The following is an 18,605-nucleotide window of genomic DNA, read 5'->3' as shown; positions in this document are numbered from 1 at the left end:
TAAAGATTGCCATTTTGGCCAATTTGGGTCAATTAACCCGTGATATATCAGTTTGGGTTAGCCGAGTATAACAGCTCAATTCACACTTCGAGCCTTATCTTTAATGGATTTCCGACTTTCAATCGGCGCTTTTTGGTCCGGATCCGATATCTGCATGCCCACTCTAATTTTTGTGTCGGCACTATTATAGATCGATTTTGGATTGTTACTTCTGGAATGTGTATGATATACGGGAAAGGTAATTTATCCAAACGTAGATTTAGTTTTCAAAACAAAAACATTAATGCTTGGTCAAATCTGTGTATAAGTGAAAACTGGGCAATGTTGAGCAGATAATCCACGATTCATTATGTGTTTATTGTCATCTATCATCAATTTAAAGTGTAAAACAAGACTGCTCGTATCAGGGCGAAGCCCTGAATATTCCGACTGACTTTTAAGAGTCCATGGAGCAGTAATAACAAAAAAATTAGTAATTAGTATATGTAACAAAATAAATTTTTTTTAAATTGGAGATTTTTTGTAAAATTCATCCCCCACACACCATATAAAGTACAAAAGGATAGATTTCGCTCATTGCAACAAATAAATTATGGCAAACAAGCTTCTTTCAACCAATTTGGAACAATTTCTAAAACAGATTAAATCTCCGCTTACGCGTCAATAGCGCGAAATATATCGCGCGTTAATTGTCACAAAATGGCAAAATTGGCAACCTTTAAGCCCCCATAACTTTGATCACATTGAAAAATAATCACAGGTGAAATATCTTTTTTCAAATTTAAGCTCAGAACAACAATACCTTTCGAATGATGTAAAAACTTTTCCGTCAAAATGGCTAGTTAAAAAGTCGAATTTTGTCTGAAGAAAAAAAAACCACCCCGAGCACAAAGATTCCGTTACTCTAATTGAGACGCGAATATCAAACCTAGTGGTGAATCGGTATAACAGTCGTTCACTCATGTCACATATGATGTTCAGAGGAATAGGCCCTATAACTATTGCCTCAATCTCGCGGTCGGAGCCAACTCACGATTCGCTTATGATATGGAACTGAAGGTTCGTTACATTAGAAGGCTACTACCAAAATAACCACCCACTCTAGATTGAAACTAGTACGTTCCCATGGCTAGGTTTCTAAATACCTAAAACACGCAAACGCCGTTAAAAACAGGGTCGGAGCGTCAATTAAACCAATTCAGGGATCCAATTCAGGGATCCAATGGACATTTGATCCAATTCAGATGGATCAACCTAAAACTCGCCTCACCTCAGCATAACTGTATAAAGTGCACTCTAGTAATTAAATTCAAGTGCTCAGATCAAGACAACCACTCTGGAACTAATAACAGACACTATCAAATTATGTAACTATAACTCTAGAATTTTGAATAAAACAATAATTTCCGCTCAAGAAATTTTCAATAAATTTTGGAGCAATGGGTCACTTGAGTGGGCGACCTTCCAAATCAATTTTTCTCTTGCTCCGAGTGTGGAACTCTTGATGCTGTCGATCAGGAACAAGACAGGTCTACTCATGTTGATTGTTATTTGACAAATTGCGAATAGTAATGATTTCTCTTTAGTTATCATGAGAAACTTGAGCATGGCGCGGCCAACTCGAAATTTTGAAAAATACCATTCGAACCAAAAGTGACTAGAATTTCTTTCACATGAACGACTGGCCGACCGGCAGCAGTATAAGGTTAACATATTTAACAATTTAACCAATGCCAAATTACCTTTATACCAAATTAGGACTAAGTGAACAATTTTCCCCTAAATCAAATTAGGGAGGAGATCGCTCACTTGGTTAAAAGCAATACTTTTCAGCCAATCAGATTCGAGTATAGTACATACAGTCCTTACTGCTTGCAAATGCCATTTAAATTTAGGGGGATGTTGTTGGTGGCAACCCTCATGCTTGAGGGATCGAATGCTTGAAATTAATTTTAGCTTACTTTCAGCCAATCAGAATTGAGTATTAAAAATCTCAAAGTAAATCGCAAAAATCTTGAAGAAAGAAAAAAAATCCAGGCCATTAGTGTTATATTGACCGATTAGATAATAAGCAGATAAGTTTTCAAGGCTGAAAAACTCCTATGAACTTGAATGCATATATCTTGACGTTTATCTGAATAGTACTGCGGTTGTAACCCGCAATTTGTAACATTTTTGAAAGTTTTCCACTGATTTAATACATTTTCTGTTAATATTGACTTCGATTTAGTGAGAACGGCATTTAGCCAATAGGAACGCTTAGCGATTTTGATTGGTCGAAATTTTTCAAGCAACCGGTCCCTAAGCATGAGAACCTTCCCCGATGTTGTTCATTTAGGGGGTAGTGTTTTTTACATGGGCCCCAAATTTACCCCACAACTAAGCTTTACCCTTCTGAGTGTTAGTTTGCATATAAATTCTACCATGTAGTCTCATAATTTGTCGGGTTAAGAATCTGATCCTTTTGTGTTCCAGCTGGGACACGGCTGAGAGTCCCCACGATGTGGTTGCAGTTGTCAGAGTAGCCAGACCAATTCAAGGTATACCATGCACACAACGCAGTCTTTCCATACCCCCCACCCTCCCCTCAGCAAATCATAGTCCTCCATAATACGAAAATCCGACCGAAATGAGGCTGTAATTTTTTATTTATTTCTAGGCTAGAGGGAGCATAATGGGAAATAGTTACAAACTCCCCTGAAACCAAACGGCAAATTTTTACTCCCAATTCAATTTTTCGAACTTCTATCCCAACTTACAACAAAATTTTGCGCTGAGTAAAATTTCGCTTTCTGTGTCAATACAATTTCATAGTTATTGACTTGAATTCCAAATGTTTCTCAACACAGATTGCCATACCGCGATGACTCCGAATTGTCTATTCACGCGAGCGCTCATTGGCTCTCTCATTTTTGAACAAAGCTTTACAAATCAAAGTGCTTTAAGCTACCATATTTGGTAATCTGGCCAAATATGGTCATAATATAGTTCTTTTGTCTGACTGTTGAAAAATTATTTGATTCGTCGTCAAAATGCAATAAAACAACCTCAAGATATTCGATGAACTCTCACATACGTTTTATGTTTCAAACTGTACATCGATAAAACCTTCAAAAATGTAAAAACAAAGCTTGTAAAGCGTCTAAAATTAACATGATTAACATTACAAAGTCATGCAATTTTTGATGGTCACACTAATGGGGCATAAGGCTTCATACTTACCTGGCGCCGACCGTCCTCTGATCAAGCAGAGAGGTGGTCCAGGGCGAGGCCTCTGCATTGCACTGCGCGGAGGTTGACCCCTGCGATTTCTCCAAGTGAGAAACTCGGACGCACAATTTATTAGTGTGGGGACTGCGTACGCGCTCTCCCTGATAATCATGAAACTTGTAAACTTAATTTTGAAAGCAAAGAAAGAGCGCTAATTTCGCATCCACTGAAAATACAACATTGATAGTTTTGGAAGACATTTTTTTTTTCATTGTGATGACATTCTTCAGATATATCGAGATATCTGAAGATCTGCCAGAAACCTGGATCCCAAGGAGACACCATTGGCACCTGTGGATTGGGCCAAACATCCAGATCCGAAGCCAAGCACTCGAGGACTCTGATGAAAGCCTACTTTTCTGTCAGCTACCTACCAGATGGTTTTGTTCCGGTCGTGGATCAGCTGAGTTTCTGTCGGGAAAAAGACATTTGTACTCGTGAAATTACACCAGGTAAAGTTTGGCGATGAACTGAATTCTTTGTTGATTCTCTTGTCCATATTTTTAAGTATTAATGCATACAATTGAGAGAGTCTAAAACCAGAAATACCAAACTGACACAATGCTATCCGTGGGATTACAGATTGCGATGTTGCTGAAAATAACAGAGTTGATTCAGCCCACCCTAACAAAATAGTTGATTGGTTTCAGAATGGGCGGGCTTGTAGTAAGCACTACAATGTATAAAACTGAGTTAAAAAAGATATTGTTAAGACCATTTAACCATGAGGGGGAAAGGACCAACATATGAGCTGTACAGCTCATTCCAGCGAACCGCTGTTGTGTCCCTGCTTAAGAACTACGTGCAATTTTTTTTGTTTTTTTTTCGCAGCCTTGAACTTAAGCCAGCTATGATTTCTTATTTCACAGTGAGAATTTGACTCAATTCTGAGAAAATTGTGTTATTTTTGATACAAAAATATCGCTAAGAAACTAAATCTAGCTTGCTTGCTAAGAAACGAAATCTAGCTCGCAAAGCTGACTATTTCAGCGACTTAAGCTATTAAACAGTTCAATTAAACAATTAAATTTACAGTATTAACCCCCCGTAGACCTCGAAGGAAGTCAGAAAATATAAGAGTTTGCCCTATAACGAGCAGTCTTGCCTTTTTTGTGTCCAAATATTTTTTATGCTGGAAGTAAAAAAAATACTATAAAATTGCCATTTTGACGGAACTTTTTTTTGTAAAATTCGAAAGGTATTGCTGTCATGAGCTTCAATTTGAAAGAATATTTCACCTGTGATCATTTTTCGTAAAGTTATAAGGGTTCAAAGATTGCCATTTTGGCCACTTTGGGTCAATTAACGCGCAATATATTTCGCGCAAATTAACGCGTAAGCAGAGATTTAATCAGTCTTAGAAATCGTTTCAAATTGGTTGAAAGAAGTTTATTTGCCATAACTGATTTCTTACAAGGAGCAAAATCTATCCTTTTGTACTTTATATGGCGTGTGGGGGATGATTTTCATAAAAAAAGTGTTCATTTTTTTTTATTGTTAAACTTTCGATACGAAAGTAACGGAATATTTGTGCTCGGGGTGGGTTTTTTTTTTCTTTGTCAGCCGTTTTTGACAGAATTTTTTACATCATTCGAAAGCTATTGTTGTCTTGAGCTTAAATTTGAAAAGAGATTGCACCTGTGATCATTTTTTGTAAAGTTATGAGGGTTTAAAGATTGCCATTTTGGCCAATTTGGGTCAATTAACCCGTGATATATCAGTTTGGGTTAGCCGAGTATAACAGCTCAATTCACACTTCGAGCCTTATCTTTAATGGATTTCCGACTTTCAATCGGCGCTTTTTGGTCCGGATCCGATATCTGCATGCCCACTCTAATTTTTGTGTCGGCACTATTATAGATCGATTTTGGATTGTTACTTCTGGAATGTGTATGATATACGGGAAAGGTAATTTATCCAAACGTAGATTTAGTTTTCAAAACAAAAACATTAATGCTTGGTCAAATCTGTGTATAAGTCAAAACTGGGCAATGTTGAGCAGATAATCCACGATTCATTATGTGTTTATTGTCATCTATCATCAATTTAAAGTGTAAAACAAGACTGCTCGTATCAGGGCGAAGCCCTGAATATTCCGACTGACTTTTAAGAGTCCATGGAGCAGTAATAACAAAAAAATTAGTAATTAGTATATGTAACAAAATAAATTTTTTTTAAATTGGAGATTTTTTGTAAAATTCATCCCCCACACACCATATAAAGTACAAAAGGATAGATTTCGCTCATTGCAACAAATAAATTATGGCAAACAAGCTTCTTTCAACCAATTTGGAACAATTTCTAAAACAGATTAAATCTCCGCTTACGCGTCAATAGCGCGAAATATATCGCGCGTTAATTGTCACAAAATGGCAAAATTGGCAACCTTTAAGCCCCCATAACTTTGATCACATTGAAAAATAATCACAGGTGAAATATCTTTTTTCAAATTTAAGCTCAGAACAACAATAACTTTCGAATGATGTAAAAACTTTTCCGTCAAAATGGCTAGTTAAAAAGTCGAATTTTGTCTGAAGAAAAAAAAACCACCCCGAGCACAAAGATTCCGTTACTCTAATTGAGACGCGAATATCAAACCTAGTGGTGAATCGGTATAACAGTCGTTCACTCATGTCACATATGATGTTCAGAGGAATAGGCCCTATAACTATTGCCTCAATCTCGCGGTCGGAGCCAACTCACGATTCGCTTATGATATGGAACTGAAGGTTCGTTACATTAGAAGGCTACTACCAAAATAACCACCCACTCTAGATTGAAACTAGTACGTTCCCATGGCTAGGTCTCTAAATACCTAAAACACGCAAACGCCGTTAAAAACAGGGTCGGAGCGTCAATTAAACCAATTCAGGGATCCAATTCAGGGATCCAATGGACATTTGATCCAATTCAGATGGATCAACCTAAAACTCGCCTCACCTCAGCATAACTGTATAAAGTGCACTCTAGTAATTAAATTCAAGTGCTCAGATCAAGACAACCACTCTGGAACTAATAACAGACACTATCAAATTATGTAACTATAACTCTAGAATTTTGAATAAAACAATAATTTCCGCTCAAGAAATTTTCAATAAATTTTGGAGCAATGGGTCACTTGAGTGGGCGACCTTCCAAATCAATTTTTCTCTTGCTCCGAGTGTGGAACTCTTGATGCTGTCGATCAGGAACAAGACAGGTCTACTCATGTTGATTGTTATTTGACAAATTGCGAATAGTAATGATTTCTCTTTAGTTATCATGAGAAACTTGAGCATGGCGCGGCCAACTCGAAATTTTGAAAAATACCATTCGAACCAAAAGTGACTAGAATTTCTTTCACATGAACGACTGGCCGACCGGCAGCAGTATAAGGTTAACATATTTAACAATTTAACCAATGCCAAATTACCTTTATACCAAATTAGGACTAAGTGAACAATTTTCCCCTAAATCAAATTAGGGAGGAGATCGCTCACTTGGTTAAAAGCAATACTTTTCAGCCAATCAGATTCGAGTATAGTACATACAGTCCTTACTGCTTGCAAATGCCATTTAAATTTAGGGGGATGTTGTTGGTGGCAACCCTCATGCTTGAGGGATCGAATGCTTGAAATTAATTTTAGCTTACTTTCAGCCAATCAGAATTGAGTATTAAAAATCTCAAAGTAAATCGCAAAAATCTTGAAGAAAGAAAAAAAATCCAGGCCATTAGTGTTATATTGACCGATTAGATAATAAGCAGATAAGTTTTCAAGGCTGAAAAACTCCTATGAACTTGAATGCATATATCTTGACGTTTATCTGAATAGTACTGCGGTTGTAACCCGCAATTTGTAACATTTTTGAAAATTTTCCACTGATTTAATACATTTTCTGTTAATATTGACTTCGATTTAGTGAGAACGGCATTTAGCCAATAGGAACGCTTAGCGATTTTGATTGGTCGAAATTTTTCAAGCAACCGGTCCCTAAGCATGAGAACCTTCCCCGATGTTGTTCATTTAGGGGGTAGTGTTTTTTACATGGGCCCCAAATTTACCCCACAACTAAGCTTTACCCTTCTGAGTGTTAGTTTGCATATAAATTCTACCATGTAGTCTCATAATTTGTCGGGTTAAGAATCTGATCCTTTTGTGTTCCAGCTGGGACACGGCTGAGAGTCCCCACGATGTGGTTGCAGTTGTCAGAGTAGCCAGACCAATTCAAGGTATACCATGCACACAACGCAGTCTTTCCATACCCCCCACCCTCCCCTCAGCAAATCATAGTCCTCCATAATACGAAAATCCGACCGAAATGAGGCTGTAATTTTTTATTTATTTCTAGGCTAGAGGGAGCATAATGGGAAATAGTTACAAACTCCCCTGAAACCAAACGGCAAATTTTTACTCCCAATTCAATTTTTCGAACTTCTATCCCAACTTACAACAAAATTTTGCGCTGAGTAAAATTTCGCTTTCTGTGTCAATACAATTTCATAGTTATTGACTTGAATTCCAAATGTTTCTCAACACAGATTGCCATACCGCGATGACTCCGAATTGTCTATTCACGCGAGCGCTCATTGGCTCTCTCATTTTTGAACAAAGCTTTACAAATCAAAGTGCTTTAAGCTACCATATTTGGTAATCTGGCCAAATATGGTCATAATATAGTTCTTTTGTCTGACTGTTGAAAAATTATTTGATTCGTCGTCAAAATGCAATAAAACAACCTCAAGATATTCGATGAACTCTCACATACGTTTTATGTTTCAAACTGTACATCGATAAAACCTTCAAAAATGTAAAAACAAAGCTTGTAAAGCGTCTAAAATTAACATGATTAACATTACAAAGTCATGCAATTTTTGATGGTCACACTAATGGGGCATAAGGCTTCATACTTACCTGGCGCCGACCGTCCTCTGATCAAGCAGAGAGGTGGTCCAGGGCGAGGCCTCTGCATTGCACTGCGCGGAGGTTGACCCCTGCGATTTCTCCAAGTGAGAAACTCCTACGCACAATTTATTAGTGTGGGGACTGCGTACGCGCTCTCCCTGATAATCATGAAACTTGTAAACTTAATTTTGAAAGCAAAGAAACAGCGCTAATTTCGCATCCACTGAAAATACAACATTGATAGTTTTGGAAGACATTTTTTTTTCATTGTGATGACATTCTTCAGATATATCGAGATATCTGAAGATCTGCCAGAGACCTGGATCCCAAGGAGACACAATTGGCACCTGTGGACTGGGCCAAACATCCAGATCCGAAGCCAAGTACTCGAGGACTCTGATGGAAGCCTACTTTTCTGTTAGCTACCTACCAGATGGTTTTGTTCCGGTCGTGGATCAGCTGAGTTTCTGTCGGGAAAAAGACATTTGTACTCGTGAAATTACACCAGGTAAAGTTTGGCGATGAACTGAATTCTTTGTTGATTCTCTTGTCCATATTTTTAAGTATTAATGCATACAATTGAGAGAGTCTTAAACCAGAAATACCAAACTGACACAATGCTATCCGTGGGATTACAGATTGCGATGTTGCTGAAAATAACAGAGTTGATTCAGCCCACCCTAACAAAATAGTTGATTGGTTTCAGAATGGGCGGGCTTGTAGTAAGCACTACAATGTATAAAACTGAGTTAAAAAAGATATTGTTAAGACCATTTAACCATGAGGGGGAAAGGACCAACATATGAGCTGTACAGCTCATTCCAGCGAACCGCTGTTGTGTCCCTGCTTAAGAACTACGTGCATTTTTTTTTGTTTTTTTTTCGCAGCCTTGAACTTAAGCCAGCTATGATTTCTTATTTCACAGTGAGAATTTGACTCAATTCTGAGAACATTGTGTTATTTTTGATACAAAAATATCGCTAAGAAACTAAATCTAGCTCGCAAAGCTGACTATTTCAGCGACTTAAGCTATTAAACAGTTCAATTAAACAATTAAATTTACAGTATTAACCCCCCGTAGACCTCGAAGGAAGTCAGAAAATATAAGAGTTTGCCCTATAACGAGCAGTCTTGCCTTTTTTGTGTCCAAATATTTTTTATGCCTCCCACACGCCATATTAACTACAAAAGAATAGATTTAGCTACTTGTAACAAATCAATTACGGCAAATAAGCTTCTTTCAACCAATTTGGAACGATTTTAAGACGGATTAACTCTCCGCTTACTCGTTAAAAGCGCGAATTATATCGCGCGTTAATTGTCCCAAATTGGCCAAAATGGCAATCTTTAAACCCCCATAACTTTACGAAAAATGATCACAGGTAAAATATCTTTTCAAATTTAAGCTCAGGACAGCAAAACCTTTCGAATGATATAAAAACTTTTCCGTCAAAATGGCTAGTTAAAAATTCGAATTTTGTCTGAAGAAAAAAACCCACCCCGAGCACAAAGATTCCGTTACTTTCGTTACGGAAGTCGGAATAATAAAATCAAGTTTTTGCCATTTTTCTACTCTGGAATTTGTTGAAACGCTTTTTTTAAACTGGAACGCATGAAATGAACGTGATTTCATATGTCAGCTTCTTGATTGAGGTTGGGGACTACGCAAGACCTATCAGACGAATCGAGCCTATCTTATCAACTGAAGTGTTCAACACTGAACCGTAAGGGTTACAGGATTCGGATCTACTAAGCAACTCCCCCTATCAAGAAAGGGGGATTGTTAAGTAGATTAAGTTAATCGAACTTTAGACCAATCAGAATGCAGCAAAGTTCGAACTCGATACCAGTTTTATTGCTAGTTTACTGTATTTATGTATGGGAGTGGAGAATTTTTACTAGATACCATAGGGGAGAGGTTGTTAAGTAGATCCTAGCTTTCATATTGCACTTTTTGACCGTCCGCTGAAAACTTTCAATCGACTTCATAGCGATCTTCAAAGCGCCCTTTTGATCAACTTCAACCATACCACCAATACCGTCATCGGGCAACCGATGAGGTTAAAGTTTATTCAATTATCATGTGTTTTTGGTAATTGGGTAATTAGCAATCTTGAATTGAAGTTGAAAATGTAACTCCATACAAACAATATACACTTTGTACATGTAATGAACCTTCTGGTCCAATTAAGGACAAAACTGACTGCTGGAGAGACGCGAATATCAAACCTAGTGGTGAATCGGTATAACAGTCGTTCACTCATGTCACATATGATGTTCAGAGGAATAGGCCCTATAACTATTGCCTCAATCTCGCGGTCGAAGCCAACTCACGATTCGCTTATGATATGGAACTGAAGGTTCGTTACATTAAAAGGCTACTACCAAAATAACCACCCACTCTAGATTGAAACTAGTACGTTCCCATGGCTAGGTCTCTAAATACCTAAAACACGCAAACACCGTTAAAAACAGGGTCGGAGCCTCAATTAAACCAATTCAGGGATCCAATGGACATTTGATCCAATTCAGATGGATCAACCTAAAACTCGCCCCACCTCAGCATAACTGTATAAAGTGCACTTAACTGTATAAAGTGTAATTAAATTCAAGTGCTCAGATCAAGACAACCACTCTGGAACTAATAACAGACACTATCAAATCATGTAACTATAACTCTAGAAGTTTGAATAAAACAATAATTTCCGCTCAAGAATTTTTCAATAATTTTTGGAGCAATTGGTCACTTGAGTGGGCACCTTCCAAATCAATTTTTCTCTTGCTCCAAGTGTGGAACTCTTGATGCTGTCGATCAGGAACAAGACAGGTCTACTCATGTTGATTGTTATTTGACAAATTGCGAATAGTAATGATTTCTCTTTAGTTATCATGAGAAACTTGAGCATGGCGCGGCCAACTCGAAATTTTGAAAAATACCATTCGAACCAAAAGTGACTAGAATTTCTTTCACATGACCGACTGGCCGACCGGCAGCAGTATAAGGTTAACATATTTAACAATTTAACCAATGCCAAATTACCTTTATACCAAATTAGGACTAAGTGAACAATTTTCCCCTAAATCAAATTAGGGAGGAGATCGCTCACTTGGTTAAAAGCAATACTTTTCAGCCAATCAGATTCGAGTATAGTACATACAGTCCTTACTGCTTGCAAATGCCATTTAAATTTAGGGGGATGTTGTTGGTGGCAACCCTCATGCTTGAGGGATCGAATGCTTGAAATTAATTTTAGCTTACTTTCAGCCAATCAGAATTGAGTATTAAAAATCGCAAAAATCTTGAAGAAAGAAAAAAAATCCAGGCCATTAGTGTTAATATTGACCGATTAGATAATAAGCAGATAAGTTTTCAAGGCTGAAAAACTCCTATGAACTTGAATGCATATATCTTGACGTTTATCTGAATAGTACTGCGGTTGTAACCCGCAATTTGTAACATTTTTGAATATTTTCCACTGATTTAATACATTTTCTGTTAATATTGACTTCGATTTAGTGAGAACGGCATTTAGCCAATAGGAACGCTTAGCGATTTTGATTGGTCGAAATTTTTCAAGCAACCGGTCCCCAAGCATGAGAACCTTCCCCGATGTTGTTCACTTAGGGGGGTAGTGTTTTTTACATGGGCCCCAAATTTACCCCACAACTAAGCTTTACCCTTCTGAGTGTTAGTTTGCATATAAATTCTACCATGTAGTCTCATAATTTGTCGGGTTAAGAATCTGATCCTTTTGTGTTCCAGCTGGGACACTGCTGAGAGTCCCCACGATGTGGTTGCAGTTGTCAGAGTAGCCAGACCAATTCAAGGTATACCATGCACACAACGCAGTCTTTCCATACCCCCCCCCCCCACCCTCCCCCCAGCAAATCATAGTCCTCCATATTACGAAAATCCTACCAAAATGAGGCTGTAATTTTTTATTTATTTCTAGGCTAGAGGGAGCATAATGGGAAATAGTTACAAACTCCCCTGAAACCAAACGGCAAATGTTTACTCCCAATTCAATTTTTCGAACTTCTATCCCAACTTGCAACAAAATTTTGCGCTGAGTAAAATTTCGCTTTCTGTGTCAAAACAGTTTCATAGTTATTGACTTGAATTCCAAATGTTTCTCAACACAGATTGCCATACCGCGATGACTCACCGAATTGTCTATTCACGCGAGCGCTCATTGGCTCTCTCATTTTTGAACAAAGCTTTACAAATCAAATTGCTTTAAGCTACCATATTTGGTAATCTGGCCAAATATGGTCATAATATAGTTCTTTTGTCTGACTGTTGAAAAATACCTCAAGATATTCGATGAACTCTCACATACGTTTTATGTTTCAAACTGTACATCGATAAAACCTTCAAAAATGTAAAAACAAAGCTTGTAAAGCGTCTAAATCTAACATGATTGACATTACAAAGTCATGCAATTTTTGATGGTCACACTAATGGGGCATAAGGCTTCATACTTACCTGGCGCCGACCGTCCTCTGATCAAGCAGAGAGATGGTCCAGGTTGAGGCCTCTGCATTGCACTGCGCGGAGGTTGACCCCTGCGATTTCTCCAAGTGAGAAACTCGGACGCACAATTTATTAGTGTGGGGACTGCGTACGCGCTCTCCCTGATAATCATGAAACTTGTAAACTTAATTTTGAAAGCAAAGAAACAGCGCTAATTTCGCATCCACTGAAAATACAACATTGATAGTTTTGGAAGACATTTTTTTTTCATTAAGATGACATTCTTCAGATATATCGAGATATCTGAAGATCTGCCAGAGACCTGGATCCCAAGGAGACACCATTGGCACCTGTGGATTGGGCCAAACATCCAGATCCGAAGCCAAGCACTCGAGGACTCTGATGGAAGCCTACTTTTCTGTCAGCTACCTACCAGATGGTTTTGTTCCGGTCGTGGATCAGCTGAGTTTCTGTCGGGAAAAAGACATTTGTACTCGTGAAATTACACCAGGTAAATTTTGGCGATTAACTGAATTCATTGTTGATTCTCTTGTCCATATTTTTAAGTATTAATGCATACAATTGAGAGAGTCTAAAACCAGAAATACCAAACTGACACAATGCTATCCGTGGGATTACAGATTGCGATGTTGCTGAAAATAACAGAGTTGATTCAGCCCACCCTAACAAAATAGTTGATTGGTTTCAGAATGGGCGGGCTTGTAGTAAGCACTACAATGTATAAAACTGAGTTAAAAAAGATATTGTTAAGACCATTTAACCATGAGGGGGAAAGGACCAACATATGAGCTGTACAGCTCATTCCAGCGAACCGCTGTTGTGTCCCTGCTTAAGAACTATGTGCAATTTTTTTTTGTTTTTTTTTCGCAGCCTTGAACTTAAGCCAGCTATGATTTCTTATTTCACAGTGAGAATTTGACTCAATTCTGAGAACATTGTGTTATTTTTGATACAAAAATATCGCTAAGAAACTAAATCTAGCTTGCTTGCTAAGAAACTAAATCTAGCTCGCAAAGCTGACTATTTCAGCGACTTAAACTATTAAACAGTTCAATTAAACAATTAAATTTACAGTATTAACCCCCCGTAGACCTCGAAGAAAATATAAGAGTTTGCCCTATAACGAGCAGTCTTGCCTTTTTTGTGTCCAAATATTTTTTTATGCTGGAAGTTAAAAAAAAATACTATAAAATTGCCATTTTGACGGAACTTTTTTTGTAAAATTCGAAAGGTATTGCTGTCATGAGCTTCAATTTGAAAAAATATTTCACCTGTGATCATTTTTCGTAAAGTTATAAGGGTTTAAGGATTGCCATTTTGGCCACTTTGGGTCATTTAACGCGCAATATATTTCGCGCAAATTAACGCGTAAGCAGAGATTTAATCAGTCTTAGAAATCGTTTCAAATTGGTTGAAAGAAGTTTACTTGCCAAAAATGATTTGTTACAAGGAGCAAAATCTATCCTTTTGTACTTTATATGGCGTGTGGGGGATGATTTTCATAAAAAAAATGTTCATTTTTTTATTGTTAAACTTTCGATACGAAAGTAACGGAATATTTGTGCTCGGGGTGGGTTTTTTTTCTTCAGACAAATTTCGACTTTTTAACTAGCCGTTTTTGACAGAACTTTTTACATCATTCGAAAGCTATTGTTGTCTTGCGCTTAAATTTGAAAAGAGATTGCACCTGTGATCATTTTTCGTAAAGTTATGAGGGTTTAAAGATTGCCATTTTGGCCAATTTGGGTCAATTAACGCGTGATTTATTTCGCGCTATTAACGCGTGAGCGGAGAATTAATCCGTCTTGGAAATCGTTCCCAATTGGTTGAGAGAAGATTATATGCCATAATTGATTATTTACAAGGAGCGAAATTTATCCGTTTGTACTTTATATGGAGTGTGGGGGGATGATTTTCATAAAAAATTTCAAATTTTAGAAATTTGTTTTCTTCAATTTGTTTTATTTAAATCAATTTTTTAACATTATTACTGCTCAATAAACATTAAAAGGCAGTCGGAACATTCAGGGCCTCGCCCTGATACGAGCAGTCTTGTTACTTTTAAATTCGTTATGTTATTACTGCTCCATAAACCTTAAAAGGCAGTCGGAACATTCATGGTTTCGCCCTGATACGAGCAGTCTTGTTCCAAATTGGTTGAAGAAACCTCAATTGCTATAACTGATGTGTTACTAAGAGCGAAATTCATCACTTTGTACTTTTTATGGCTTGTGGGCGATGATTTTCACAAAAATCTCAAAATTTTTTATTACATTTTTTTTACTTTTTCATGCTATTACTTCTCCATAACCCTTAAAAGTCAGTCTGAACATTCAGGGTTCGCCCTGATACGAGCAGTCTCGTGTTAATTGACCGGCAGAAGCAGTTGTCCAAAAATCGGAAAACAACCTTATTTTCTACACTCTTTTTCTAGCGCCTAAACGATTCGTTTTGTCAAAAGTTGAACTTCGGTAGAACATAATGAAAACGGAGATTTGTTCGATGATATTGATGGTGCTACGAATCGCTGGTAAAATTTTTATTCAAACTAAAATTAGCAACATTGTTTTAAATTAAGTTTCTCAAATTGTTAGTTCGTTTTATGAAGAGGAGACAATCAATGCGAGCTTCAAACGTTTTTGTTAAGATTAGATTTGTCTTCAAATTAATTATTGGAACCTGATCTAAACTACATTTTATTATTGGATAAATTAGATATTTTACCACTGTAAAATATTTAATATTAACCAATCATAATCCATCCCACTAACAACCCACGTATTTGTAAGTGCTGAAATTGCTTGTAATTTCAGCACCAGAGAGATTCGAAATTAACTTAGAAATTAGTTGCATCTCCAAGAGCACTTCAGCAGTTGCAATAAGCCAGTATACTCTAGATCTATTGAGCCTAGCAGAGACTAGTTTAACACCCTGAAACTAGTAGATATAAGAGTAAGATTAGGATCGGTATTAGACTAAGAAGTTGCACGAATCTATCCGGCCGAAAATAAGATAGCGTGACGTGCAGACGGTGTACCCTATCCGAAATTACTCTATGAGTTAACCACATCGATCCTAACTCATCTGGTGCGACCATAAGTCTCAAATAAGACCTTAATAGCTTAGAATTAACCAAATATAGATTAGAAATTAGACAAAACATTTTCAAAATGTTACACGTTAATAACTTAATTGAAATGTCTCTACGACTCAATAGATCAGAGCCGATATTTCGCACAATACTAAAACTACCCGGTATTGGAAGAAGACCTCGGACAAGAGACGATATACGACTACGTAGAAACTTACCAATTAGTTTTATGGTTGTACGGCAAAAGCCAACACAAACTTTTGTATTTAGAATCTTATTAGCAATGAATTTAGATTTTCATTTGCAAACATTTGAAATAAATCTTCATGATTATTTCAGGCGCTAAACAAAATTATTAATGTACAATAACGATTGATAAAATGATCTCAGATCGTTCCCTTAATCTCTGCAGTATTATTCAAATAATAATTGAAAAATATTTATTGAAAATAAAAATAAAAATTAGTAGCATGACAATTAATAGTTAGTAATAATAAACCATCTTGTTGTTCCAGCTTCATCACCTAAACATAACCGCAATCATAAGCTCACTAACATCATTTAAAAACTAAATCTTTTTTTAAAATAAATTTAAACCATTTTAAATATAAATTCACTTAATTTTAAAAAATCAGATCATCAAGGCTTATCCTTGGATCTTTATAAATTTTCTATCTCACTAAATCTAAAATCTGATCATCAAGGCCAATCCTTGGATCAAAAAAAAAACAATTTTGTTCTCCATCACCCACTTAGCAAGTGTCTAACGACCTCAAACGTCGATTCACTATCCAACCTTTTCAAAAGACCCAGGTCTAATAGAAATATTTAAATAAAACTAACCATTCAAATTAATTTAAACAGTGAAGAACTTCGGTTATTCATCCTTCACTTGAACCCTCCTCTTACCAGACCCAGGATAGATCTTAGACTTGTAAGTTTAAAATAGTATCTAACGAACTACTTGCGTTCTAATTATACCTGAACCTTGTGGATCGATTTACTATTCTCCAACCCTTGAACACAATCACTACCCCTAAGTAAGATTAAGTACGTTAACACCTTAACTTAGACTAGCCACGAGAAAGTAAAAAATCATGCTCCGGAATCGATATACTTTTCTCTCCAACCCTGAATAAAAAGACCCAGGTTAAGCTAACAAAAAAATCGTAAGTCTAGGAAAATAAAAATAACTAACAACTTCTTGCATCCCTCATCCTAAACCTTATGTCATTCAAAAATTTAGGAAATAAATAAACAATCGTTTTACACAATTGTGAAATAGATAACCAAAAATACGATCTTGTAATCACTCCACATACACAAACAGTTGGATACATTCGAACAAAACGACAAACAATAAAAAGAAAAAATGTAAACAAACAAAGACAAATCACACGAAAAAGATTTTCAAAAAATAGAAACGCATTTTCTGAATCAGAAGCCAACAGTTTAGACGAAGTATACAAATTAAAAAAATCAAAAAATAATAGTTGCCCCATTCATGATCAATTATATTTTTCCGACTCAGAAACAACTTTAAATTCATCAAAAAGAGGAAAAAGAAGAATAAAAAAGCAATATAAGCACAAACCAGTACACCTGTATAATTGGAATCAACCAATTAGACACATTGATAGTTATATATTAACAGTCATCAAACGAAAAATTGAGCCACACTCAAAGTGACGAAAGTCCAGATGAAGAAGCAGTTTTTCCCTTTCTTATAGATTCACTCGTGAGGACAAACACGACTTTGTAAGAACTTACTCGTAAATTTGTTTGAACCAGGAATCAGTCCAAGCAAAACAAAATTCCGGGATGTAAAAATCAAAAGACAAATTATTGAACATTATTTGAAAGACAAATGTAATCTAACACAACAATACGGAATCTACACCATAGAATTCAGCACACCAAATTTAGCCCATTGTAAATATGTAATTCAAACAGACGATATTGAAATAACATTTTCAAAAGTATTCATAGAATATATCAAAAGCATACAATATCATAATTCACAAAGAGCAAAGTCCATATTCACTAACGAAGTTTTTGCAATAATATGTAGTTATATATCTATATTAGAAAAAAACAGAAGTTCAAAGTATATCACCAACCGAAACATCCAAACATACAAAAGTACGAAATGAAATCACAGTATTTTCAACATTTCTACATATAATCCGCGAAACTTTTACTTAAGAAGATGTTTCACAAAACACTAAACATGATTTACAAAAGATTTTAGCATGGTTTATGAAAGATTATTTCACCCACAATTTAAATTTAATTTCACAAGCAAGAAAAAATTTCAGACCTCAAAATACCCATGACGACACTGTCCTTTCAGAACAATCAGATTACGTTTGGGACCCTGAATGGTCCCATCCAGCATTTTTAAATATTCCACAAGATATCTCGAGTCAACCAATAAGTATAATATCATTCCACAGAGATTATGTAAAAGTAATAACATTAACCATTGACGCAACACCATTAAATTGTAATACAGTTTTACCCGATACACGAAAAAACAGCTTAAATTCAACAGTCATACTTAATGAAAATCTCAATGGAACCAGAAATCTTACACAACAAGATATTCAAACACCATCACACTTCATAAATGAAGAAATCGTCCAAACAACAGCAACAACTACACAACAAAATATTTCACCAATACACCCCAATCTGACAACACCAAGAAATACAAAGACATCATTAACACAGGTAATCTTACAATCAACCGTTAAACCTTCGGTTGCTCCAAAATATTCACATTTGGACTATCAAACGTATAGACCAATGACAATACCGTCAAAAACACGAAAAACGTTCACAAGAAACACGTTTGCAGAACACA

General features: G+C 36.4%; 1 protein-coding gene and 3 non-coding genes across 4 annotated transcripts in view; all 4 read left to right on the top strand.

The window, feature by feature from the left end:
- Positions 1 to 18,605, top strand: part of LOC134841552 (uncharacterized) — a 46,753-nt gene that overhangs the window by 6,231 nt on the left and 21,917 nt on the right. Inside the window, exons 6-13 of the mRNA XM_063857583.1 lie at positions 2,476 to 2,540; positions 3,501 to 3,722; positions 3,921 to 3,936; positions 7,416 to 7,480; positions 8,440 to 8,661; positions 8,860 to 8,875; positions 11,917 to 11,981; positions 12,917 to 13,138. Coding sequence (XP_063713653.1) covers positions 2,476 to 2,540; positions 3,501 to 3,722; positions 3,921 to 3,936; positions 7,416 to 7,480; positions 8,440 to 8,661; positions 8,860 to 8,875; positions 11,917 to 11,981; positions 12,917 to 13,138 — 893 coding nt within the window. The remainder of the gene's footprint in view (positions 1 to 2,475; positions 2,541 to 3,500; positions 3,723 to 3,920; positions 3,937 to 7,415; positions 7,481 to 8,439; positions 8,662 to 8,859; positions 8,876 to 11,916; positions 11,982 to 12,916; positions 13,139 to 18,605) is intronic.
- Positions 3,215 to 3,375, top strand: LOC134843008 (U1 spliceosomal RNA). Its single transcript, XR_010162585.1, has one exon. It is a non-coding gene; the product is annotated as a U1 spliceosomal RNA (small nuclear RNA).
- On the top strand, positions 8,155 to 8,315 carry LOC134843002 (U1 spliceosomal RNA). Its single transcript, XR_010162581.1, has one exon. It is a non-coding gene; the product is annotated as a U1 spliceosomal RNA (small nuclear RNA).
- Positions 12,632 to 12,792, top strand: LOC134843003 (U1 spliceosomal RNA). Its single transcript, XR_010162582.1, has one exon. It is a non-coding gene; the product is annotated as a U1 spliceosomal RNA (small nuclear RNA).

This window comes from Symsagittifera roscoffensis, chromosome 3 (genome assembly GCF_963678635.1).
Source record: "Symsagittifera roscoffensis chromosome 3, txSymRosc1.1, whole genome shotgun sequence".
Taxonomy (NCBI): domain Eukaryota; kingdom Metazoa; phylum Xenacoelomorpha; order Acoela; family Convolutidae; genus Symsagittifera; species Symsagittifera roscoffensis.
This window is presented reverse-complemented; position numbering and strand designations above follow the sequence as displayed.